This window comes from Panthera uncia, chromosome C2, assembly GCF_023721935.1.
Source record: "Panthera uncia isolate 11264 chromosome C2, Puncia_PCG_1.0, whole genome shotgun sequence".
NCBI classification, from domain to species: domain Eukaryota; kingdom Metazoa; phylum Chordata; class Mammalia; order Carnivora; family Felidae; genus Panthera; species Panthera uncia.
Genome location: NC_064810.1, coordinates 121,881,641 through 121,907,855, shown reverse-complemented (window position 1 = coordinate 121,907,855; position 26,215 = coordinate 121,881,641). Strand labels below are relative to the sequence as shown.

The 26,215-nt window shown below is 37.7% G+C and overlaps 1 protein-coding gene across 9 annotated transcripts in view; it reads right to left on the bottom strand.

Moving 5' to 3' along the window:
• Positions 1-716: 716 nt before the first annotated feature.
• Positions 717-26,215, bottom strand: part of PIK3CB (phosphatidylinositol-4,5-bisphosphate 3-kinase catalytic subunit beta) — a 171,086-nt gene continuing 145,587 nt past the window's right edge. For all 9 annotated transcript variants that reach the window (XM_049628744.1, XM_049628747.1, XM_049628748.1 and 6 more), the window contains 8 exons: positions 19,325-19,503; positions 18,330-18,439; positions 16,781-16,859; positions 6,282-6,449; positions 5,069-5,192; positions 3,875-4,020; positions 2,496-2,628; positions 717-2,220 (listed from right to left, as the gene is read on the bottom strand). In XM_049628744.1, coding sequence (XP_049484701.1) covers positions 2,083-2,220; positions 2,496-2,628; positions 3,875-4,020; positions 5,069-5,192; positions 6,282-6,449; positions 16,781-16,859; positions 18,330-18,439; positions 19,325-19,503 — 1,077 coding nt within the window. In that variant the 3' untranslated portion in view covers positions 717-2,082. The remainder of the gene's footprint in view (positions 2,221-2,495; positions 2,629-3,874; positions 4,021-5,068; positions 5,193-6,281; positions 6,450-16,780; positions 16,860-18,329; positions 18,440-19,324; positions 19,504-26,215) is intronic.

Here is a 26,215-nt window from a genome sequence, read left to right as displayed (position 1 = left end):
AGACCCAGGACTGTTTATTTCTCTTTCTTACTCTTGACATTCACATTCATTGTGAATATATGTATTTTTTAAACCAAGGTTCCGTGTAGGGTGAGGAGACCCCTCTGGAAGCAGTGGGGCCCACTTCCAACTGGCGACATTCACCAGTCTCCAAACTCCTGACCTGCGACCTAGTGCATGTAATGGTAGACTGCTACCGGACAAAGAGCCTTGAACAAATCTATCCTTCACAGTCCTATTCCTGGAACTCTCACTGAGTTTGGACCAGCCCTGAATGGTCAGTTTAGAGGTCAATCTCCATCCTCGGCTGACTTATTTCTAAGAAACTATGACTTCCCCTGAACATCTGCCCCATGGAAGAGAGCTACAAAGTGGCCACAGTCTGGCCTTGGCTTGGGTACTGAGTAACTGAACAGGCATTCTCCCCAACCTCAGGGTACCTCACAAAGGTATGGAAACTTGATGAGCCTCAGGCACCAACTAAGGTCCAAGAGGCTTCTCATACTGCCTGTTGGGGCTGGGAAGCAGAGGTAGAAGTCAGAGAAGAGACCATGAGCCTCAGCCTATTCCTCAGATTGATCTGTCCCTTAACTTGGCCATTTCTTAGAGTCCCAGTGCCAAGATCTAAAGGCCTGTGCTGTCCATAAAGAAGCAGCCCACAAATCCCAAGAGCAGCTGAAACCAGCTCACCCATTTATTTGACTGAGAACATGAAGGAGGACAACAAAATTAAACAATCTTTAATAAAATTCCTATAGAAAACTCAGTCACAGGGCAAATAATCAGTTCTCTTTCTCATGTCACTGAGGATTGAGAGCTCCCAAAAGTCTTTGGAGAAAAAGCAGTAGTTTTGATGGATATTGCCAGTACTCAGAAAGAGCATCCATTTACACATTCAAACCAGTAGTTCTTATTGCACATATTAACATTATTTGCCATCTAGCACCCTAAAGATATGGTACCTCAACAAATAAATTAAAGAATTCCATGTGGCATGAAACCATTTCAATTTGAGCTAATATCCTTGAAAAAATCACATTATTACAAGTTTTAATAAATACAGTAAGAACAGCTGGCATTTTACTAAAATACTGAATTTTAGGTGTGGAGATGATTCCATAAATAGTTTCCTTTTCATTTGCTTTCTGTCTTGGATGCATTTGCTCAAGTATTATGCTCTATGAAATGAACTCTTTCATAGATACCATGTAAAAACTGAAAGTACTATGTGCCTCATTACAGAAGCAACTGGAAGAACTGGATCACATAGTTAACTAAAAAAAGTAACTTAGGAAAAAGCTCTTCTTTTTGTAAAACTTTAAAACACAGACTGAAAAAAAAAAACCAAAGAAATGTCTTTTTATATAGAACTCCCACTAGAAATTTTATAAATATATATGCAACATATATATTATATTTGCCTCACCAGCAGGTCTTCAGCAAGCCTGCTAGAAATGATGCTGTCCTGGTAGATAAATATCAACAAAAGAATTAATGTTTCCATAGATTTAGAGATTTCTTTTGAAAAAAAAAAAAAAAGTAATTTCAAATTATGTTATAATTTGTAGTTTACACAATTTAAAAGGGGAAGAAAGATACCTTTCTTTTAAGCCTCATTTGGAAAATAAGAACAACTACCAGTGCCCAGGAGTGGATAAGTCGGCTGAGTGATAACACTTGGTCACAATACAAAAAGAAGTATTTACACCTTTCTGGAAAAGTACCAAATACTTAAAAAAAGAAGAAGAAGAAGAAGAAGAAGAAGAAGAAGAAGAAGAAGAAGAAGACGACGACAGAAAACAATCTCTAGTAGCATTCCTCGGCGTGCAAAGTCAGCAGGAAATGATTATCCATAATGTTGAGAGTTTTCATGATGAATCTTGGAAGCATTCAATGAAGCAGAGGGTGGTCATCAGGAACTGTGCAGATTAGGTTCTGTGGGATGCCTTGTTCTTAATTTAAATGAGTTCTAGGATTTCATTCCCTTTAAAACATCTCCGGCAGGGTCATGTTCAATTTAGTGCAAGTGCAAAATGAAAACTAAACAAAACCAACAAATACATTAGGAGCAAAGGGTGATCATTAAGATCTGTAGTCTTTCCGAACTGTGTGGGCCATCCAGTTCACTTTAGTAGTCCAGCTTTCCCTGAGTGCCTCATCAAATTTTTGCTTAAATTGCTTAAGCGCTTCTTCTTCACTCTTTCCTAAGGCAAGAGAGTCCTAAAAATGAAAGGAAAAAATCTGATCGTATACATACTCCACAGTGACATGCAAATGTTGAAATCTCGGCCATGCCTCCCCAGCCATCAAAAAGCTGTGTGCTTCATATTCGCACAAGAGAATTACTCAGCTTCTTGTCACTACCAGTCGTGGGCAGGAACAGTTTCACAGGAAATGGCTCTGTTCCATTCCCTTTGAACATGTGAATGAAATAGGCATGTACAGCTGAGCTTCATGCCTACAAACTCCAATATACAAAGAAAAGGGTTTTGTACCTTAAGATACTGTATATCCTTGACTGATGTGAGCTCAGGAAGCCCTGCAGTCAACATCAGTGCAAAAAGAGTGATGAAGAGATTCCCGTGACGTCGTAAAATCAGATATGCATCCTCACAACACTGGCGGAAACTTGAGTTGATACAACAAATCACAAGAACATGATGTTAGAGGAGAGAGAGCAAATTTCACAAAGGAAAACAAGACAGACATATCTAGACTTTCCATAACAGCTAGAAGTTTTCTACTGAACTAAAGGTTCATTTCTGATTTTTAAAACTCTTTGAAAATTGGCCCAAGAATAAAATTTACATAGAATGTCTAAAATCACACGTATCTTTTCAAAAACCCAACTAAATTGAAATTCTAGTAAAAGGCTATATAACATTTACTCTGTGCTTTTTAAGTCTATGAGACCTAAAAGCTGTTACAAAACAAATGGTAATTATAACCTGTGAGGATTTCTGAACATATTTCTAGACTCCAGATTTGTAGTCTAACTCCAGAGACTAGTTTGATTTTCCCCAAGTCAATATCAATGCTTTTGCACTACACCTCCCTATCATCTTGCCTTTCCCCCCTCTCCTTTTAAAGACAATTATTCAAGAGAATCATCCGATGCTATCTCCCTAATTTTGCCAAAAAGAAAAATGAACCCAGATATATATTCTGCAGAAACTCAGGCAGAAATAGAAATAATAGCAATCATTTGGCAAGCATATAGTATGAGTTGGTCCTATCATATAACTTTAATTATCATAATAGCCCTAAAATTTATTTTTGTCTCTATTTTATTTATTTGTATTTTTGTGAGTGAGAGACAGAGAGAGAGAGAGAGGTGCAGAGCGGGAGAGAGAATCCGCTGACAGCATGGAGCCCGACGTGGGGCTCAATCTCATGACTGTGAGATCATGACCTGAGCCAAAATCAAGAGTTGGACACTTAACTGACTAAGCCACCCAGGCGCCCTATGTCCCTATTTTAAGATGAAGAAACGAAGACAAGAAGAAACATACAAGTAGTGAGGACTAGACCAGAGATTACAAAGTCCTGAGCCCCGGCTCCCTTAGAATGAGAGCAAAATGGCTGCCTCTCTCAGCATCTTATTATGAAATGTCTTAACAGTTTCAGAAAATTCTCTAAGACAGGTAAAAAGTGGTATACTCTTAGAATAAAACATAGTAGCTTATTTCAAATTTCTAGATTCTATTTCCCCTCTCTACACCAGAACATGGATCTGACAGGCAAATTCCCCCAAAGCCTCCCAGGTAGCAGTCTGTTTCCCTGATCTAAATATATCTCAGCTAAGAAATGCTAGTCTAGCTAGTCAGATGAGAAAATGTCAGATGTTTATCCATGACACGAGGGCAATACTCACCGGCCAAATTTTTCTGTGTTTCCTGTTTTTCCTTGTTGAATCACATGAATGAAATCATAGGTAAGAATAAAAGGCACTCGTTCCCTTTTAATGCCAAATTTAGACTTGAAATTTCCAAGAATATGTCCAAAGTCAATGTGGAAGAGCTGGGAAACAAATGGGATTTAATTTCTCTGGTTCCAAATAGAAAGGCAAGATCTCAGCAGTCCTAGACCCCCAATACTACACTGATTCTCAACTTTTCTTGATGTATAGTTTCCCTCTCTTTTCTCTCTCTTTTCATTGACATATAGTTGATAAATAGTACTGTATTAGTTTCAGGTATACAACAGTGATTTAACAATTATTATAAAATGTTCACGAGCCCTTCTCTCTTTCCAAAAGCAAGAGGTCACATGGGAAGAGTGTTTCTAACACGCATAGATCTTTTATTCTTAATAACAACCTGGACCTAATATTAAACTACATTTACTCGGTGGGAAACACAAATCTTTAAAAAGGAAAATACACCCAAATAATAAACATGTCTGATTTTAAAAAGTCAAATAGTTCCACATATTAAACTATTTCAGTCAATATTTCTACATACAAAAACAAAAAAGAGAGCATATTCTTGGCTACCACTTGGAGGTGATTTTCTTCCATTTTCAAAAATGGTATGTTTACTCTTATTTTTTACTTCCTAATTTTGAATTACTATTTTTATGATGGAAGGTAAAGATTTAGTACTCTGTGCTGATGCAATGCTATACAATGAGGCATATTATATCACAGTTTCAGGCTATATAAATACATTTCAAAGCTAAGGCATGTGGCAATGGTATATACTATGACTGCATTTTCTTTTTTGCCCATATTTTTCCTTGGCAGTTTTTTTTTTTTGGGGGGGGGGGGGCTTAGTGTCCTATGTCCTTATCACTAATTCTTCCCCAGATCTTATATTGAAAGAATAGGGTCATTCTGAATAACTGCAATTGACTTTTCAAACATTAAAGGCTTATCACCTAACTTTGAGCAAATACACCAATGAATATATGAAGCAGATGGTATGTGAAACAAAGGATGGAGAAATAAAGGAAAGCACAAAGACGTGACTCCCAGAATCACTAAAGAACCTGCCTGAATTTCACAAGAGACTGTGCTGTATGTAACAGCATCACCAAGGCCCCTGGCAGACTCTGGGGAGCAGCTCACCTGGCCGGTTTTCTTGACCATGATGTTGTCACTATGTCTATCACCAATCCCAAGGACATAAGAAGCTACACAGTAGCCGGCACAGGACAAGGTAAACTCTTCAATGGCTCGGTCTAGGTCATCCCTGAATACGAGAGAGAGAGAGAGAGAGAGAGAGAAAAAAAAAAAAAAAAAGAGGTCATCCCTGAATACAAGAGAGAGAGAGAAAAAAAAAAAAGCAACAAAGGTTTTCAGTCTCTAAAAGTGTGAGATGAGACCCAATTCACACTTCTGTTTCCTTTTTAATTGTGAATAGAAAGGCAACACAGAGCTGCCAAAACCCTATGAGCCAAACATGCTGGATCAGCCGAGAGAGGGAGGGTGATCACTGCAGGAGCAGGGCAGAGAAGAATCAGCAGGAATCAGATAATGGACCTAAGCCATTCAAACTGCTGTGTTTCCCTGGGCTTGGGAGTAGCTTCATATGTGTAATTATACAAGGTCACCATCAGCTTTGCTCAATGATGCTGGGCATTTGAACCTTTTTTGGTCAGTTTGACCTAACACTAGAATTCCATATTGAAAAGTTAACTATTAAATTTTCAACAGTTCAAGTCACTGACTCAAATTAGAAGTTAGCAATACGGATCCTTTAGAGACAAGGTTTTAAGATCAAAATCTGAAAACTAATTCTCACATACCAGTCCTTGGATTTTGCCAATGATGAAATGTAAGTCCACCTTTGAAGTCTTTAGCCAAAAATATTTATAGTGTTTTCCCTCACTGTGAAATTCCTTAATTGCCTATGATCAGGACTTTTCCAACACAGTAACCATTAATAACACAATTCCTAGCATTGTATTTTTTAATTTGGAGAGATCACAGTCTACAAACTCATTTACTTCTATTGTAAAAATCCTCTGAAAACTTACCTAAGTTCATACATACATTCACATAATTACAGAAGTCGACACATTTAAAAAAAATATTTTTAAAAATGGTAAATTCTTAGATTGTAACTACTACAAGGCTTTGAAATGTGATCTAGATAAAGTAGAATTTAATGCTAACCATCTTTAGGAAGACTTTAGGAAGGCCTATTTTTCACTGATCTAACCTGAAATAAAGCAATAAATAACACTACCATTTCCTCTAGGGCACTGCTGATTCTACTTGGAAGAATAGTGATTTGTTTGGCTGTTTGTTTGTTCAGAAGAATGATAAACAAACTGACCCAGAGTTGTATTCTTTAAGCCAGTTCAGAAGGGCGTCTTTGTTGAAGGCCGCTGCTGCAGCCACATTGCTACTGTTCAGCTGAATGTCAGCAATTGTTTCAGAGGTGCTCACAACTTCGATGAGGCCAGAGCGGTCTCCTGTTGCTAAACAGCCATAAGGCAGCATCCTGAAAGGGAAAAAAATGGGCATAGTCACATGTTTATGTTATCCATAAAATGAAACATTAACAGAGGAAGTTTCTTCTTTGATGTTTTTAAAAGTTTTATTACTATTGATATCTTTGCCATTTTTCTATTATTGTCATATGGAAAAATACAAGTTCTATTTTCTGTTAAGGAGTAAATCTCTTGGCCAACAGATGGAGTAATTTACTAGAATGCCAATGTACAATACAAGGAGGAGTGCAAAGGCAAGGTGAGGACCAGAAACCATCAGTGTTGGAAAGACTATGCAGGGCCCTATAGGCCATGTAAGAACTTCTGTCATTCTGCTAAAGACACTCAGAAAGCTTTGAAGGACTTTATGAAAGAGGGTGTGTGTGTGTGTGTGTGTGTGTGTGTGTGTGTCAGAGAATGTATGAATGTGTTACTGTGTCTAATAATCAGATAAAAGAGCCAATTTTAATAAACAGTCCCTCAATTTCGATACAACCAAGAATTCAATTATTTTATGCCTCTTCTAAGCACTTTCTTAGTTCTAACAAAGTAAGGTTAGGAACAGAATCACGAAACTACATGCTGGCAGTGTGATATACCAACAGACTGCTTTTCATCTGTTTTTGTTTTTGTTTCCTTTTAAAAAGTTACCTTTCAATAAGCAAAGTAGCTTGGAGCATGGAAGCTTTCCCAACACCCCTATTCTTATCATGACACAACACATGTGAGGCAAACACTGCGTGGTTTAACTGCACTTTGGCTCACTTTCCTGCTTCTCCTCCCACCTCACTTGCAGCCAAACTGGGCAAAAATCCAACAATTTCCTCTTCAAAAGCGTGCAATGATAAAAGCATTCAGTGTCTTGAGGATGAAACTCTCACAATGGGAAGGAAAAAACATCCTTGTCAGACAGACAGTTTGACAGAAGTCAGGCTGGGGACAAACTCTTAGAGCCCTGATCATCTTACATGGGCCTGTTTTGCACTCAACTTTATAAAGGCCATAAGAACAACCGGTAATGTTTCCCTTCCTTTCTCAGACTCTCTGATCCAAGGAGCACTTTGTTATCTTCCCACTAATCAAGAATTAAAATATAAATTCTACAGCTGAGGGGATGGCAGCCCCATAACCCTACTCTTAATGAGTATGTAGAAAGTTTTCTCGGGCCTTGACTCTGACATATTGACCCACTTTGAGTGGTGACTTAGCCCCTTGCCTCCAAAAGAGGAAAGTGTAATTCCTTTACCTAATGTTTGCATCGTTTCCATATTCTTCCCTAATCCTTCCAAGACTGCTATTACCAGTGTCATTACAGAAGTGTTGATTAGCACTCTTAAAAGGGAAGTAAATCCCATTAATGTAACTCAGATGTAAAGTCACAATGAAGACAACTGTCCAAAATTCAGGGGGTGGTAGAAGACTATGAAATCTACCGAAGGCCAAATAGATTTACATACAGACAACCTAGGAGACTTGACAGAAGAGGCTGAATACCTATTATTTGGTGACTGAGGAGGTCAGAGTGTTCTAACATACTGATAGGCTTACAGATGTTCTAATTTAGTATGAAAAATATCAAGAGTGTCTTTGGGACATCAGAGAAAAATGAAAATGAGAAATAGGCATTTTCATTCATGCTAACATGGCACTGTTACAAATATTAAACTATTCTGGTCAAAGTAATACAGCATAGAAGGTACCTGAAGATTTGAGATTGAATTTACAAGAGTGTGTGCTATGTGACCCAGCTTAACCTGAACAGCTGGCCAAAAGAAAACAAACAATAGGAACAGTGAAGCACGCATATTTATAGAAAGAGTAAAAAAAAGTTTGGTGAGAAAATGGTATTCATTTGGAAATGAACCCTAAAGAATTAAAGTTCCACATATTTTAAAAACATGGGGTCAGAGTACAAAAAGTCAGCAGAGATCTCCCTGGACAGACAAGTTCCTTTTTCTTGTTAGATACTTGTTGCTTCCCATAAGAGAGACACTAGGTTTATTTCTAGCACTCCCACATGTGGTTTCCTCCCTTGGCCTGAGGTCACACAATGAATTTCATTTGATGCTATATGTATTTTACAGTTGAATAGAATGGGTAAAATAAAACAGCAAAGAGAAAAGAACTTGGTTGGGAATTAATTAAGGCAATGGAAGGGAGACAGGGAAACCAAAGGGACTCGCGAAAGAAAAAGCTCTTTTGTTCCCTTTCCTTTTTTTCCTGCTTCTCTTCTTACTAGGACCTGCACCCCGGCCCTACATATGCCTTAATGCGTGTCCTCCTTGTAAGGGACAAAGAATGGTATCTTTGGAGTCTTCCAGCAAAATTGGTAATATCGAAACCACTGGCGCTAGGCATCTCAATGCCAAGACCGCTGGTTTCAAGAAACAAGTGACTCTGATAGACACCTGGCCTCTGTCCTTGTTCTACCTGGTTTCTGGACGCCTGACAGGACATGTACACCACACGACTGTCCCCAATAAAAACCCCCAAAACCTCAGATAAAACCATACTCATGCTCCTTTCCTTTCCCAGTGTTCCAGACGGTTCATCTGTATCTGCTCTCCCTTTATCTTCAAAAAATTCTTCCACCTCCTGCTGGCTCCCAAATAATTTCTATCCTGTGTGAAACCAGGGACCCTCTTGGCTGTTCCTGCAGGACCTTCTCTGAGTCCTTGGATCTGGCCTGGCATCAAATCATTTGACAAAATGATAAAATCATTTTAGTGGCAGTTTACTTTATAGGAAGGGTCAGCAAACTTTTGGACATTAAGCCGGATAGTAAATATTTTGGGCATTACAGACTATCAGGTCACTACTCAATTCTGCAGTTACAGTATAAAAGCAGCCACAAGACAGTATGTAAACAAATGGGCCGTGGCTGTGCCAATACAACTTTATATACAAAAAGTAGGGGGTGGGCTGGGGGACAGTGTAGACCAGACCCTCTGGGTTTATGTTCCTCAGGCAGAGTTCACAACCACCCATTCCTCTTATCCATCCAGTATTTCTTACATGTATGTGGTTGACTAAAAAACTTGATACCTATGCAAAACTAATTCTATTTTTTTACACCATTATATTATAAATTCCTCCTAATTTAAAAGTAAAAGTCTGTCACTTATAGTGCTCAAACGGTCCTTTTTAGATACATTATAATCTCACTCCCTTATTCCAATCATATCTGTAAGTCCCATAAAAGGAAAAACACCAACAGCAAATTGCTCTTTCTACTTCAACAGCACTAAAAAGTTTATCCTGCAAGGTCCAAGACTAGAAAACTCTTGCTTTCTTTAAAGAAATAAAACCTCAAATCAATGGAAAATTACTATTTGGGGCACCACAACACTGTGATAAACAAAGGGTTACTACTAAACATGTCTTCCCATGATTGTTTTCTTGCTTAGACTGGTAAAATGAAGAAATAACATCAAGTGTACAGTCTGATAGACCTGGATATGAACTTGGCTCCTTCAATTAATATTTTTGTAACATTTGACAAATTGTTTAAAATCCCTTGAGCCTTGGGGCACCTGGTGGCTCAAGTGATTGAGGGACTGACTCTTGATTTCAGCTCAGGTCATGATCCCAGAGTTGTGGGATAGAGACCTAAGGGTGGAGCCTGCTTAAGATTCTCTCTCTCCCTCTGCCCCTCTGCCCCTCTCCCCCACTTGTGCCCTCTCTTAAAAAAATAAAAAAATTAAATTAAATTAAAAAAAATCCCTTTAGTCTTAATTTTCCTCATCTGCTAAAAAAGAATAATACCACCTCATAGAGTATTTTTAACTTACATGACATTACATAGATGAAGAACCTAATACTATGCCTGGTTTAGCAAGGATTTTTTTTTTTAATTTTTAACATTATTTATTTGGAGAGAGACAGAGACAGCATGAGTGGGGGAGGGTAGAGAGAAGAGAGGAGGGAGGGAGGGAGGGAGAGAGAGAGAGAGAGAGAGAGAGAGAGAGAGAGAGAGAGAATCCCAAGCAGGCTCCACGCTGTCAGCACAGAGCCTGATGTGGGACTCGAACCCAGGAACTGTGAGATCCTGATCTGAGCCAAAACCAAGAGTCAGATGCCTAACCAACTGAGCCATGCAGGCACCCCACAAGTGTCTTAAGTTTAAAAACCCTAAAATATATTTAGTTATGAAGAAAACAATTCAAATTTCAAAACTTAATCAGGAAATACTTATAAGAATAAACTCAATGTCAAGTATAACTATTTCCAACAAACTTGTGGACAAAGTTGCTGTCGATTCTAAAACACATAAAAATTACAGATAAAGTCAAAAAGGTTTTATAAATAGCTATGGTAAAGAAAGAAAGAAAAGGAGAACTCTGGGTCCCAGAAACTATTCATAGCACTGGCTGAGCAAACTACTAACTTGGTTGACAATTTAATGTCCATGAGAAGAGAGCTTGGCCTTGGGCCAATAAGAGACAGGATCTAGGCCTGTGATCCTAAACAAAGCTGGGGATCTGAAAGCGCTAGCGCTGTCAAGTGTATGAAGAGGGAACTAGAAAATGTCTGCTCACTGACCAGAAGATGTGGCATGAAAATCTGCCATCTATCTTGCGCACTAGATGGGGGGAGGAGGGGAACTTTCATGAAAATGCAGAAACTCAAGCCTTCCTACATTCTCATGAGATCCAAGTATAAACTATCTATGAAATATGAGAGCATGAAGGCTAAGAGTTAAAATAAAAACCGACTGATTGTGTGTAAAGACCTTGGGGAACAGTAGAAATTAAGCACAAACTCATTTTGGGAGGGTACTTTCATACCCTAGGGAGCAAAGGACCCCTCAGAGAAAACACAGTCGACACTAATAATGAATTCAAAACCAAACATTATTAACTACTACATTAACTATTAACTACATTAACTACATTATTAACTATTAACAAGGAAATGAAACTGGACAATGCAGAAGAGAAATTTAGTGAACTGGAAAGACAGTAAACAAGAAACTACAAAGAATGGCACATAAAAGTGGGAAATAGGTAAGACAGGTCAAGAGACATGCAGGACAAAACAGGAAAATCCAACACACCTCTATTAAAGCTGCAGAAGACTGTGAGAGTTTTATAGGAACTAAAACAAGCTGTATTTTCGCTAATTGTAGAGATACACTGAGAATAGGGGGGGAAAAGATAAAAAGAAATCCATACACTAACAAACTATAGTAAAATTGCAGAAACCAAAGGCTAAGAGAAATTTGTTTTCTGCATTGGGGTAAAAAAATACCATTCAGACTGACAGCAGATTTGTAAAAAGTAACAGGTCAGAATACCAGGTGCCCCTAGACAAAAATGTAAAAACACTTATTTTAAGTATATTCAAAGAACTAAAAGAAATCATGTCTAAAGAACTAAAGGAAAGGAAAGCCTGAGAATGAGGAATTATGATCATATAGTCTCTATTATTAAGAAACAAATTATTTAGGGGTGCTTGGGTGGCTCAGTCAGTTAAGCATCCAACTTCAGCTCAGGTCATGATCTCATGGTTCCTCAGTTCCAGCCCTGCGTCGGGCTCTGTGCCGACAGCTCAGAGCCTGGAGCCTGCTTCAGAATCTGTCTCCTTTCTCTCTGCCCCTCCCCCGCTCTGCCTCTCAAAAATAAATAAATATTTTTTTAAGTTTTTTAAAAAAGAAACAAATGAAACAAATTTAAATTACCCAAATAAAAATTCTGGAGTTGAAAAGGAGAACTGAAATATAAAATTCACTAGACAGACACAATAGCAGATTTGAGCAGCCGTGAGAAAAAATCCGCAAACTTTAAGACAGATCAAGTATCCAATCAGAGGAACAAAAGAAAAATAATGAAAAATTAACACAACCAGCAAGTACATAATGGTTGTACAGAGAGAAAAAAGGCAAAAAAGTATATGAAAAAAGCTAAAAACTTCTGAAATTTAATGAAAAACAATAATCTACACATCCAAGAGGCTCAATGAATTCAAAGTCAAATAAACTCCAAGAAGGACTAAACATATTATAACCAAACTGTCAAGATTCAAACAAGAGAATCTTGAGGGGTACTTGAGTGGCTCGTTCGCTTAAGCGTCCGACTCGTGATTTCGGCTCAGGTCATGATTGCACAGTTCATGGGATAAAGCTCCCCATCAGGCTCTGCACTGACAGCACAGAGCTTGCTGGAGATTCTCTCTCTGTTTCCCCACTACTCCCATGCTTGTGTGTACACACTCTCTCTCTCAAAATAAACGTTTAATAAATAAATAAATAAATAAATAAATAAATAATAAAAGGCTATTCTAAAAAATGTATGACAGTAAATGGAAAATACTGATCAACTAGACAATTCTTAACCTCTAGACTGACTCAAGAGGGGAAAAAAATCTGGTAAGTCCAAAAATCAATAAGAAAAATCAGTAGTCAAAAAGACCTAGACTCCAAAATCAACACCAGAACCAAATCTTTGCAGAGAGGGAAGAGGGGAAAGCACACTAACTTTGCAAATAAAATCTGCAAAATAAACTATAGAAGAATATCCTTGAAAATAATTGCACAGAGAAAAATATTTTTTTAAATAATGTACTAAAAAGTATAAACCCCTAAGGAACCTAGGTAATTTATAGCAATGGAAAACACAGTACTTTTCAACACTGAAAACAATACTGAACCAAAATATTAATAAAAGAAATGCAAATTAAAGTTCTATGGAGACACCATGTTATATACATTAGATTTGCAAAAAATCAACAAGTTAACTGGCAAGGAGATACTTCTGGGTGGAAACAACACTGGTACAACCATTTGGACAATGGTGGTAAAGTTGAAAATACATATGTCTCGGGGTGCCTGGGTGGCTCAGTCGGTTAAGCATCCAACTTCAGCTCAGGTCATGATCTCGCGGTCCGTGAGTTCGAGCCCCGCATCGGGCTCTGTACTGACAGCTCAGAGCCTGGAGCCTGCTTCGGATTCTGTGTCTCCCTCTCTCTCTGACCCTCCCCCGTTCATGCTCTGTCTTTGTCTCAAAAATAAATAAACATTAAAACAAAAAATTAAAAAAAAAAAAGAAAATACATATGTCTCATTTATGAGTAAGCAATTCCACTTCCAGCTATTATAAACTAAAGACATCTTCCATATGTGAATGGTGAGCTATTTAGAAGTGTTCAAACTCCAACAAATTTTTTGTTATTGCTGGAAAAAACAATGAATGTAAATAGCTATTAACAAAAGAATGGATAAACGTTTATATTTATTCAAAACATTAATAAAGAAGTGAAAATAACAAATTAGAACATCACATATTAATCTTATTAAATCCCGAAAAATGTTGTGAGAAAAAAGTAAAAGTTGCATGTGGTATGATAGCATTTAAAGTTCAAAACATACAATGGATACAAAATGTATAAGTAAAGCACAAAAATCTATATATTATAGCTTTAGAATAGTGGTTAATTCTGAGATGTGAGAAAGTAGGATAGAATGAGAATGCATTAAAATTTTATCTGCTTGTTTAATTCCTTTTTTAAAAAAGTCAGTTGGACGGAATGGGAAAAGATATTTGCAAATGACATATCAGACGAAGGGCTAGTATCCAAAATCTATAAAGAGCTCACCAAACTCCACACCCGAAAAACAAATAACCCAGTGAAGAAATGGGCAGAAAACATGAATAGACACTTCTCTAAAGAAGACATCCGGATGGCCAACAGGCACATGAAAAGATGCTCAACGTCGCTCCTCATCAGGGAAATACAAATCAAAACCACACTCAGATATCACCTCATGCCAGTCAGAGTGGCCAAAATGAACAAATCAGGAGACTATAGATGCTGGAGAGGATGTGGAGAAACGGGAACCCTCTTGCACTGTTGGTGGGAATGCAAACTGGTACAGCCACTCTGGAAAACAGTGTGGAGGTTCCACAAAAAATTAAAAATAGACCTACCTTATGACCCAGCAGTAGCACTGCTAGGAATTTACCCAAGGGATTCAGGAGCACTGATGCACAGGGGCACTTGTACCCCAATGTTTATAGCAGCACTCTCAACAATAGCCAAATTATGAAAAGAGCCTAAATGTCCATCAACTGATGAACGGATAAAGAAATTGTGGTTTATATACACAACGGAGTACTATGTGGCAATGAGAAAGAATGAAATATGGCCCTTTGTAGCAACGTGGATGGAACTGGAGAGTGTGATGCTAAGTGAAATAAGCCAACAGAGAAAGACAAATACCATATGTTTTCACTCTTATGTGGATCCTGAGAAACTTAACAGAAACCCATGGGGGAGGGGAAGGAAGGAAAAAAAAGAGGTTAGAGTGGGAGAGAGCCAAAGCATAAGAGACTCTTAAAAACTGAGAACAGGGGCGCCTGAGTGGCTCAGTCAGTTAAGTGGCCGACTTCGGCTCAGGTCATGATCTCGCGGTCCGTGAGTTCGAGCCCCACGTCGGGCTCTGTGCTGACAGCTCAGAGCCTGGAGCCTGTTTCAGATTCTGTGTCTCCCTCTCTGACCCTCACCCGTTCATGCTCTGTCTCTCTCTGTCTCAAAAAATAAATAAATGTTAAAACAAAACAAAACAAAAAAACAAAAAAAAAAAGAAAAAAAAAACTGAGAACAAACTGAGGGTTGATGGGGGGTGGGAGGGAGGGGAGGGTGGGTGATGGGTATTGAGGAGGGCACCTTTTGGGATGAGCACTGGGTGTTGTATGGTAACCAATTTAACAATAAATTTCATATGTTGAAAAAAAAAAGTCAGTTGGAGACATACTAACATCTGTCATTTAATTGCTAAATATGTATTAAATCCCAAAGTAAAACACATAAAAATTATAAATTATTTTCTATACTTTCATGTATGAAAGAGTGCACAATTTAGAAAAATAAAATATAAAGAATTAGGTAAAAGAGGAAAAGGTAAATTCTGAGATGTGGGAAGGCAGGACAGGAAATCAAGAGTCAGATGCTTAACCAACTGAGCCACGCATGTGCCCCTCTTTCCAATTTCTAATTTTAAAGTAAATTCTGGAAATACTAGAGGTATAAATAAACTTGATACAGAGAGGTTAGTATTAATTTACAAAGACATGTGAATACTCGTGTTTTTGTTGCTTCAATCGTATCTTAAGCTATTTTATCATTTAACAAAATCTTGGCTAGGAAATCAGTGGTATCCAACTGTTCTTGTATGTTGGAATTGTATGTTGTATTTGTACCTATATGTTGGAATTGATGTGTTCACATAATTATGACTAATATTTATTTTATATCTTGTATGAATAGCCTTTTCACATTTTTTCTCCATATTTCTTTTTTTTTTAAAGTTTTATTTATTTACGTAATCTCTACACCCAACATTGGGCTCAAACTTAAGATCCCAAGATCAAAAGTCACACTCCCTTCTAACTGAGCCAGACAGGTGCCCCTCTCCATATTTATTTCTATGAGCTCTTTAAATATTTAGGATCATTATCCCTCTGTTCTGTTCACTATAAATATTAGGCCCAATGTGAGGCTTGACTTTTAATTTTGTAGGTTTGCAAGATTCAAATCTTACACTGTTAGGTAAATAATCAACATTTTGTTTGTGATTCTCTTCATTTGCTCCTGACCTTAGAAGATCTGACATTGATTAAACTTAAAAAAATTTTTTTCAACGTTTATTTATTTTTGAGAGACAGAGAGAGACAAAGCATGAGGAGGGCAGGGGCACAGAGAGAGGGAGACACAGAATCCGAAGCAGGCTCCAGGCTCTGAGCTGTCAGCACAGAGCCCAACGTAGGGCTGGAACCCACAAACCATGAGATCATGACCCAGGCTGAAGTCAGACACTTAACTGAGCCACCCAGGCTCCCGATTAAACTTTTAAAATCCATTATGTTTTCTTTTTTCTGTTGCCATAAACCTGTTCTGCTGTCTACCTCTAATAATGGTGACAAGCTAAAAACCCTGGAGCACACTTGAACACTTCCCTTTAGGGAAGGTAGAGGAATCAGTGTTACCAGGCTAAGAAGAGGGGCAGGCCATTCTCCGGCCTTGTCATTCTCATGACCACCAGTGCATCCTCCCTGAGAGTACCCTCAGAACCATAGGTTAGAGTGTGACTTTTGCTGCCTGTCTAGGCTTTACTGAAAGTGCAAACCTTTCTTTCTGGAGTCTCTGTAACATACACAGTTTTACATCTGATGAAGTTTCAGTAAGACAATGCATTTGACAGTATACCATAGAACTATAAAATGTTCTATAAATATTACCATGAACACCAGTTAATAATAATAGGAGGGAAGGAATAAAATTTTTTTAAATTTTACTATGGAAGGAATACAACATGAGACAAAAATAAATTCACTAGAAATCTCACCGAAGATCCAGACCAGCTTCTTTCCAAAGTAAATCCATCAAGCGCAACATCTGGAGTGTCAACATATCTTGTCGTAAATCTAAGGGGGGAATACTCTGCTTTATTATAAATGCTTTCCACGTTATGTCTAATAACATTAATTCAAGACTACTAATTCAGACAGAACTAAAATCAATGACCAATAGTGTTAATATTTTCCCAAAACTTTAATGTTGAGTATACTTATTTTGTTAAATATTAGGTTTGCTGGCTAGCATGTGCCTGTAACACTATTTCAGAAATTAAGGTAAATTTTTTTTTGAGAGAGAGAGAGGGAGAGAGCATGCACGCTCACACAAACAGGGCAGAGGGAGAGAGAGAATCCCAAGCAGGCTACACCCTCAGTGTGAAGCGTGATGCAGGGCTGGATCCCACAACCCTGGGACCATGACCTGAGCTGAAACCAAGAGTCAGACATTCAACTTACTGAGCCACCCAGGTGCCCCAAGGTAAATAATATTTTTAATAGGGGTGTCTGGCTGGCACGGGCAGTTGAACATGTGATTCTGGATCTCAGGGTCATGAGTTTGAGCCCCACAAACTCACATTGGGTGTAGAGATTACTTTAAACAAAATAATTTTCAATTGTTTACCATGTGTAAGCTACAATACTGATTGTATGGATGCCGTAATACTGTATAACACAGTAATGGCTATCTACAACATCTATACAATTCACACTGCTGATTTTTTTCTTTCCTGGTTGCGTTTAGGGATGCACAGGAAGTTCTTAAAAATCACATAAGGAATTGTATGACAGGTTACAGAATTGTAACAGTTGATTTTATTTGTTATCATATCCAAGGATAATTTTGAGGTAACAGAGGGCTTTGAAAGTATTGCCTTACATAGTAACATTCATATCATCAAGTAGGATTAGATGTCTAGCAAAACACTACAAGTTCTTTTTAAAATAGTTGTAAGCACACATATTATGGTAAGCATATTTACTAATGTACCTTTTATTCTTTTTAATAAACCCAACATACAAATACTATAATCCTTATGACCATGAAGAACCTGAAGTGCAATGAATTTTACGTGACTTATCTGTAATCATAACAACTAATGAGTGGTGGCTGTCTGGTTGGTGTAATCACCTCAGAGGCATTTCCTGTCAAAAAATATGAGTCATTAAGACATTTTAATTAAAATATAAAACGATGGCAGCAATATCAAAATTGCTGTCACTGAAACAGAATGTATGAATATACTACTGAAAATACTGTACTTCACAAGCTTCTTACCAAAGAATTAAGACAGACTTTGTATTTTGTAGGTAAAAAAGATTTATTAGAACAGTGTATGTAAGTAAGCTGTAAAGATATTTTCTAAGAGGAAAAAAAAGGGATTCACAGGACACGCCAAATTCAACCTTATGACCATTGATTGATAGCTACCTCTGGGCTTGCATCTGTTATACGTTTACACATCATTTTTCAGATAAAGCAAACTGACAACAAATGAAAAATACTAAGGAATTTGGTACTGTAAAAATCTCAGTACATACCATCACCATTTTTAAAAATCACTCCAACTGAATCCTCACCAAAAACTTTGTTGTTGTACACGAGCCACAAAGGCTTCATTTTGGAATCCATGTATTTACATTTTTCAACACTGAAATCAAACAAGGGGGAAATTAGTCCACTTCAATTTAAAGAAACGGCAAGACTGTAAATTTTGCCATGATGTATTAGACTTGGGGAAAACCCTCACCTGTTCCAATCAGGTCTGCAGAAGTCAAAACTAGAACATTTCCTCTTGGTAAAAAAGCAACTGGGGTGACAGTTTTGGTTGGCCTGTAGTGATGCCAGATGGGCTAGACTGAAAACCCAGATTTGCCCTTCTCACTACCTACATTTAAAATTCTTCCTTTTCTTTCTTCTTTCCTTTCTTTCTTTCTTTAAAATTCTTCCTTTCTTTCTTTACTATTCTTCCTTAACTCTATGTTATTACAGATAGTCAATAACAACCAGATCATAGCATTAGATTAAAATTAGGAATATTATAACTTCATTACTTCTTAAAGGGGGATCAACTTTGAATCCTAACACAAGAGGATACACATCATTACTTTTCTATTATTACTTTTCAAGGGAATGAAAAAGTGAGAAATAATTTTCCAAATCAATTTAAGATCTAATTTTGAAATAGGAAAATAACTTAATAATCTATGATGGTTGCCAACATTTTGCATACATAGGATGTTCAACCCTTAGAAACCAGTAACATAGAAAACAAATGTAATCACATACAACTGAAAGGAAAATACCTTGTAATAACTTTCATGGATCCCACAGGTAAGTTTAGCTAGTAGGCATACGTCCCAGTACACACAAAAATAACCTCTGAGAAATTTAAGAGTTTCCTTCTTTAAATATACAGTACTTACTGGGGCTAACAGCTAGCCTTATTGCTCCTGCAAGGCAGTCACTCAGAAATTCTTTCTGCATTGCTATTTTTATGGAAAAGTCATTGAGCACAGCAAAGATGGTCACTTACTAGAGTTCTGAGAGGATGACACACGGATTCAGAGGTGACTGCAGGTCAGAGAGGGCTTCCCGGTAAGCATTCTGTTTTAAACAAGTATGCATGGCCTCCTTCCCTTTGGCTCTGTTTAGCTTCATTGCATTCAGTTTGATTAAACTATTTAAAGTTTTTAACTTATTGAGTGCTTCAACCTGAAAAATAAGTTTCCCCACCAACAAAATTTATTTATGGTTAAAAATAATATAAAATATTATAGTATCATGTGATATTAATTAATAACTAATCCTTTCCTCTCCCCAACACAAGCCCTCAACAACCAGCCAAAGTAAAATCAGCGCTTAGCTTATGACAAACATATTAAATATAACAAGACTAAAAAACTTATTTTTATCACTTGTGACTTAAAGTACCATTTTTCAAATGTTCTTCAATCCTTTTCTTAAATAAAGTCTTAAAAATCAGAGAAAAGTAAAAGGACATAAATTGTGGGTAAGAAGATGACACTTAAAGTACTCAGAACTCTGCAGCTCACTGAGTAGTAGAATTTGAAACACAATCTGAACCACTCCGTTTGTTCAATTCCATAGTAGAAGAGGAAAATCCTTGTACAAGTAATCCTGGGGATCCTGTCATTCAACCTTAACATCTAGTTTTTGTCATCACTCTTGTGTGATATCTTCTCAATATATTCTCTTGCCATGAATAGTATAGTTAAAGGAATTATAGTGTAATAAAACAAATATGAATATAGATAACAGTATTTGTTGTCTAGTCTATAGTATTTGTATGAAGTAACTTCGGCTATCAAAACTTATGCAAATAAAAAAACTTTATGCAATTAGTACAAGATCAATCAACAGTGCCCAACTGAATCAAAACCATTGTGTTTAAAAGTCAACTTCACTGTTTAATAACTGAGGTCTTTCCGTGTCATGTTATGCAAAAATCCATTAGAAACAGCCTTGGCCAACCATAAGTCATAAGAAAGGGTATTTTATTTTGTTATTATGTCATTAAAACTGAAACAGCTTGTTAATATAAACACATTTATATTAACATGTAAATTATATATAACAAGCATATAAAACATCTATACAACAAATATGAACACCTTGGCTTGAACTTCCATGAACAGGAGATTTATTTTACATAATGTTTTCATTTTTGAACTTTGCTTCTATGAAAAGAAACCACTAAGACTCTGTAGGAATGTGAATTCAGTCATGCAGTTTTTATAGACAGGCTGAGGGCTTGCTCACAGGAAACTGGAAGGTTCTATGTAGCTTGATGAAAATCGAGATGGCTGAAGCTTGCCAAGTTAGCCACAGACACTCCATTTCTCAACAGTTTCAGGAGCTGGACAAACACTGGTGAAAAGGGAACCAGTTGAAAAACAGACTGTGCAAACAGGAACTTTTTGAAGTATTTCAAATTTGAATTTCTTCTATGTTTGTACAGTTGTGAATTTCAGGCCCCATCACTAACTGTATTGATATCCACTTCCTGGAATAGTGTCCTGAATACCCACATGGCCATAAGTCAAAAACTTTAAGTGTTTCAACACCCTATCTTTTCATAGGTTTACAGTAATAACAAGAACTGCTATGTAAAGTGTACCGCCTCCCTCTTGCTACTCATCAGTCAAGAGTAAAAATGTAATCATACATATGTCATATGTACACTGTTATAAAAGTCAAGCTGAGGTTGGGGCACCTGGGTGGCTCAGTCAGTTAAGCATCACACTCTTCATTTTGGTGCAGGTCATGATCTCACAGTTTGTGAGATTGAGCCCTGCACGGGGCTCTTTGCTGATAGCACAGAGTCAGCTTGGGATTCTCCCTCTCCCTCTGTCCTTCCCCTGATCACTCTCTCTCACTCAAAATAAATAAATAAACATTAAAAAAAAAAAAAAAAAGTCAAGCTAAGGTTCCCAGAAAACCAAGAAAATGTACAATGTGGTTTGATCATGAGTGAGGTCAATTCATGATGTAGGACCTCATCAAGCAGGGCTTTACAAGCTTTGGTAAAAGTTCAGGGGAGATCCTTTCTACATGCTAGGTGAGATGCTGCTGGATTCATTAATCAATCAATGAAGTCAATTAGATCTTAAAATTCACTGCTGAAAATTTTGTGGCAGCTTCAGGATCTGATGCAAACTTCCAGTGGCATTCAGGAATGAGAAACACAGGTGTGGTACCATGAACCCTTTTGAACTTACTGTCTTTCTCACCATTTCCCTCTTGGTTCTGAGCTCTGCTCTCTTTGTATCAAGCTCCTGATCTAACTGGTTTTCCTTTATAGAGCAGGTCAGATTGACTTGGCAGACGTATCTGCCCAGAGCTAAGCCCCTAGCCTTTCAGAACACAATTTCCCAGGTGGAAAACCCCAAGTCTTAGTTCTGTCCCTGAATTCCACATTGTAAACTGCTGACAGTTTAGTCTCCAATTTTCCATTTGTTTGAAATCTTTCCCCAGATTCCTTGTTGGGAACTGCTGGAGGCAGCTGTGGTTCTCCATTTTATTTGGAATGAGTCCATCCTCCATATTCCTTGGCATTTGCTGGTTTATCCCTTCCAAAGTCCAAGGTTCCATGGGAATTAGTGGTGCATACAGGCCCTTTCTTGGCCAAGACACAGTAACATCTCTCAGTTACTGTGGTATAATAAAATGCACATATTTTTTGGTCTTGTTTTGTAGAAATAAAGGCTACTCCTAACAGAGATCTCAGAGGTCAAAAAGCTGCAAAAAATGGGCCATGCAGTCAAAGGCTGTTAGAGCATCTGCCACTTTAAGAAGACTCCTGTAACAGGGTAAGTTGTTCATGAAACGGGTTAGACTGACACTAGGTCAAGAAAATTTCTGTGCAACAAGGGACACTGTAAACATGCCATAATTCCCAACCCTACCACGTCTCTCTTAGGTATTACTTTAAGAAACCCAAAGGTCTAGCTAAAACAAACAGGATCCCTTAAATCTAAAGAGTTGAACACACTACCTTCCAGCCCAACTGCTTATTTTATGTCTAAGAATTACATGTAGGGGAGCCTGGGTGGCTCAGTTGGTTAAGCATCCGACTCTTGGTTTTGGCTCAGGTCATGATCTCACAGTTCGTGAGTTCGAGCACCACATCAGGCTCCATGCTGACAGCCTGCTTAAGATTCACTGTCTCCCTTTCTCTCTGCTCCTCCCCTGCTCACTGTCTCTCTCTCTCTCTCAAAAACTAAATTAAAAAAAATTATTAAAAAAAAAAAAGATTTACATGTAGAGGCCACTTTTAGACAACAGGCTTGAGCAATGGAATGTAAAGCAAGGCAAAAAAAAGACCCACAGGAGCCACTTGGCTGAATACAGACAGACCCATCAGGTGACCCACCTCAAAACATCCATAAGCCCAAACAGACCAACAGGCTACTGACAAAGAGGCACAGTTACCAAAAAAGAGAAAATTCCATAGGTCCCCATACCTCCTCACCTTCCCCCTCTAAAAACAGCCCTAATCTACTGCCACATTGCAGAGAGTCTCTCCTTTGCTGTCCTGCCAGCCTCTCTTGCAGTATACTCAATAAACTTCTATCTCCTTTGTTCTGTCTGCCTGGGGTGAATCCTTTCACCACCCTGAACTATTCACCCAATCATCGCTCCACATTTGAGGCCCTCATCCAATCAGGAAAAACACCACATTACAGTCCAGGAAATTTCAGATAGCTAGTAAAATGGCAAAATCTTACTAATGAAAACCTAGAAAGGTAACGTTCATTATGTGGAAATTTCCAATTAGATAAGACATTTAGGAAATGCACTTGAAAGCAAGCATTCCCAAATTAAACAAACAGAATGGGATATCCACTTATTAGTATGCAGAAATCTCCAGAAGGTTTCAAAATTCCAAAATAGTTTCACTGAAAGATTCATTGCAAAAGCTAATGAAAAATTAAAGAGAAAAGGTATTTAAAACAAAAGACTGTAACAGACTGAGGCATAAAAGTGATGTAATTCCTACTGCTCTCCTCTATCCTTTGAGTATCCATAACCCTCTATCTGAACTGCTTTTCCACTCTAAAGACACTATTAAACAGTTAACTTATAAAATAAGACCACTTGAGGCTACAGGCCATTCTCTGCAGGTTATCTTTCACATCTTGCTCAAAGGCTGAACTGAGGGCCACAGTCAAAGAATTTCTTAAACCAGGGAGGACCCTGAAATCTTTTGTAAAGAGATTACCTCTGGAGCCCAGTCAAGAGAGGGAAATAAAATTTCACGCTGTCCCTTCCTTTCCAGTTCCTGACCAATTGGTTATTGATCCTTTCTCTCCCAGAGAAGGCTATTTCCTTCTTGCTGGTCTTGTTTCTTATCCTAGGAACTTGGCTTGGCTTTCTGGTCACCTGAGATACGCAAGTTGTTCTTTTGGCTATCTTTGGGAGTTACTCTAGATCTTGGGAAGACAACCTCTTTTGCATCCACTTTGAAGATGCCTCTTAGGTCTATGGGACTGTTTAATACAGCCAGAGACAGTTAACTGTCAAGGCTGAAATCTTACAAGATATTTTAAAGGACTGAATAACTTTATGATCAGAAATTTGGCCAAACTGGAAGATAATATTCAGAGCCTGACAGGAATTTTTTTAGGCCTTCTCCCCTAAGCTAAATTGGAAGCTGATATTCAGAGCCTGACAGGAATTTTTTAGGCTTTCTCTCCTACACTTACCCACAGGGAAAGAAAAACACTCTAACATAGGTGGATAGGTGTGTCGGCCCTTTGATATAATTTAGGCAGCAACCCAATTCTTTGAGGAATTAAAAACAGCTGCCCTTGTTTTACAAACCTAGTCTTTACAGGACCAGAGATGTAGCTCCAAAAACAACTCAAACTCCACCAATACTTTTTACCAAACCCCAAATCTCCCCTATTTATCTCAGTAGGCTTGGAAGTGTTATAAATTCTGGTCTTAAGAGAACAAAAGTTATAGGAAGAGCTTACTTTTTTTCCCCCTGTGCCTTTAAGATATAAATGTTCTACCAGAGTATTCTCCATAATTCTTATCTAGACCATCTCTTTGACATACAAACTTCAGAGAGGTAACTCTTTAATTTTTTTTTTTTTAATGCTTATTTATTTATGAGCGAGAGAGACCGAGTGCCAGCGGGGGAGGGGCAGAAAGAAAGGAAGACCCAGAATCCAAAGCAGGCTCCAGGCTCTGAGCTGTCAGCACAGAGCCCAACGTGGGGCTGGAACCTGTGAGCCACAAGATCCATGACCTGAGCCGAAGTTGGGTGCTTAACCGAGCCACCCAGACGCCCCAATTCTTATCAGAAGGGAAAAAAGGTCATCTGGAACTTGACTTGTTAAGGACAAGACTCTTCTCCACAAGTATTAGAAAAAGTTGTATTCACCTAAGCAGGTAACCCGATCTTATTCTGTTAGAAAAATAATTTAGAGCCAACTATTTTTGTATTATTGTATCTAATCCATGGTAGTAATTTAAAGCTATAAGCTATAAGGTCTCTGTTTGCTTCCATCTATGTTGGTGTGTGTGTCCAGACATACGTTTTACATGTGTGGTACTTTCTACCTCCAAATGGTACTGCCAAAATTAATCTGTAAAAGAGCTCTCTTTAAACGGCTTTTAAAAAAACCAAGCATTTGCATAAACTCAGTCTTCATAAAATTCTCAGAAATATAATAGAAACTATCCCGAATGTTTTTCAAGTTCACATGCTCTGGAATAACTTTTGGTAAATTAAAGCAAGTTTAATAAGTTCATTGGTTGACTGGAAACAGGCATATCTTTAGAATTATCAAGATTGAATATAATGTAGATAAACAACTTTTATTCTACCTGAATTTATCAGCTAAATTCATTTCTGTTCTAGTCTGTCAGCAAAAAATAACTTAGAATGATGGGTGATTTTGTCTAATGACTCATGAAGTTTTCATGGGTAAAATAAACATAATTGTTGAGAACAAATGATTTAAACAGATATAAGTGGAATAAGAGGTAATAAAGTTTTTAGCAAGAATTATATTTTATTCTATGTATACTTAAAAATAGCTTCCAAATCTCTGGTAACTTGAAACTTTAGAACTCTCCTATGTTAAAATAAATATAATAGAAATCTGTTGAATATTTAGATCATTTCCAAATAAGAAAATACCAAACCATTAATTATTAAACACAGGTTTATCTACTTTTGGCTTACTACAGAGAAACCAAAAGATATTTGGATGTGTTAGTGCACTGGAAAACTGAAGAAGGTCTATGCTTCTAGAAATTATGAAAAGTATTCATGAATTTGCAAATCTAAAAAATGCTGGTATAACAGTTTATAATTCCTTAACTTCTTAGTTTTCACTAGGAACTAAGGTTTCTAAGGGTTAAGAATTCTTTTTTCGGGGGGTGTGCTTGGGTGGCTTAGTCAGTTAAGCAACCAACTTCAGCTCAGGTCACAATCTCTGCTGTCAGCAAGGAGCCCCACTTGCAATCCTCTGTCTCCCTCTCTCTGCCCGCCCCCCCCCAACCTTGTGTGTGTGCTCTCTCTCAAAAATAAACATTAAAATAAAAAAGAATTTTTTTTTTTAATGTTTTGAGAGAGAAGGCATGCACAAGCAGGGGAGGGGTAGACAGAGAGAGGGAGAGAGAGAATCCCAAGCAGGCTCCACACTGTCAGCACAGAGTCCTATGTGGGGCTTGAATTCACGAACTGTTAGATCATGACCTGAGCCAAAATCAAGAGTCGGATTCTTAACTGACTAAGCTACCCAGGCACCCCTAAAGGTTAAGAATTCTAATTAATATATGCAATTAAAACTACAGAAATAAGGAAAACATCTCCATATGCAAAGAAATCAAAATGTGTGTTTTTGGTAAAAAGTTTGAGAAATGAAGATACATTTTTGAGGAAAAA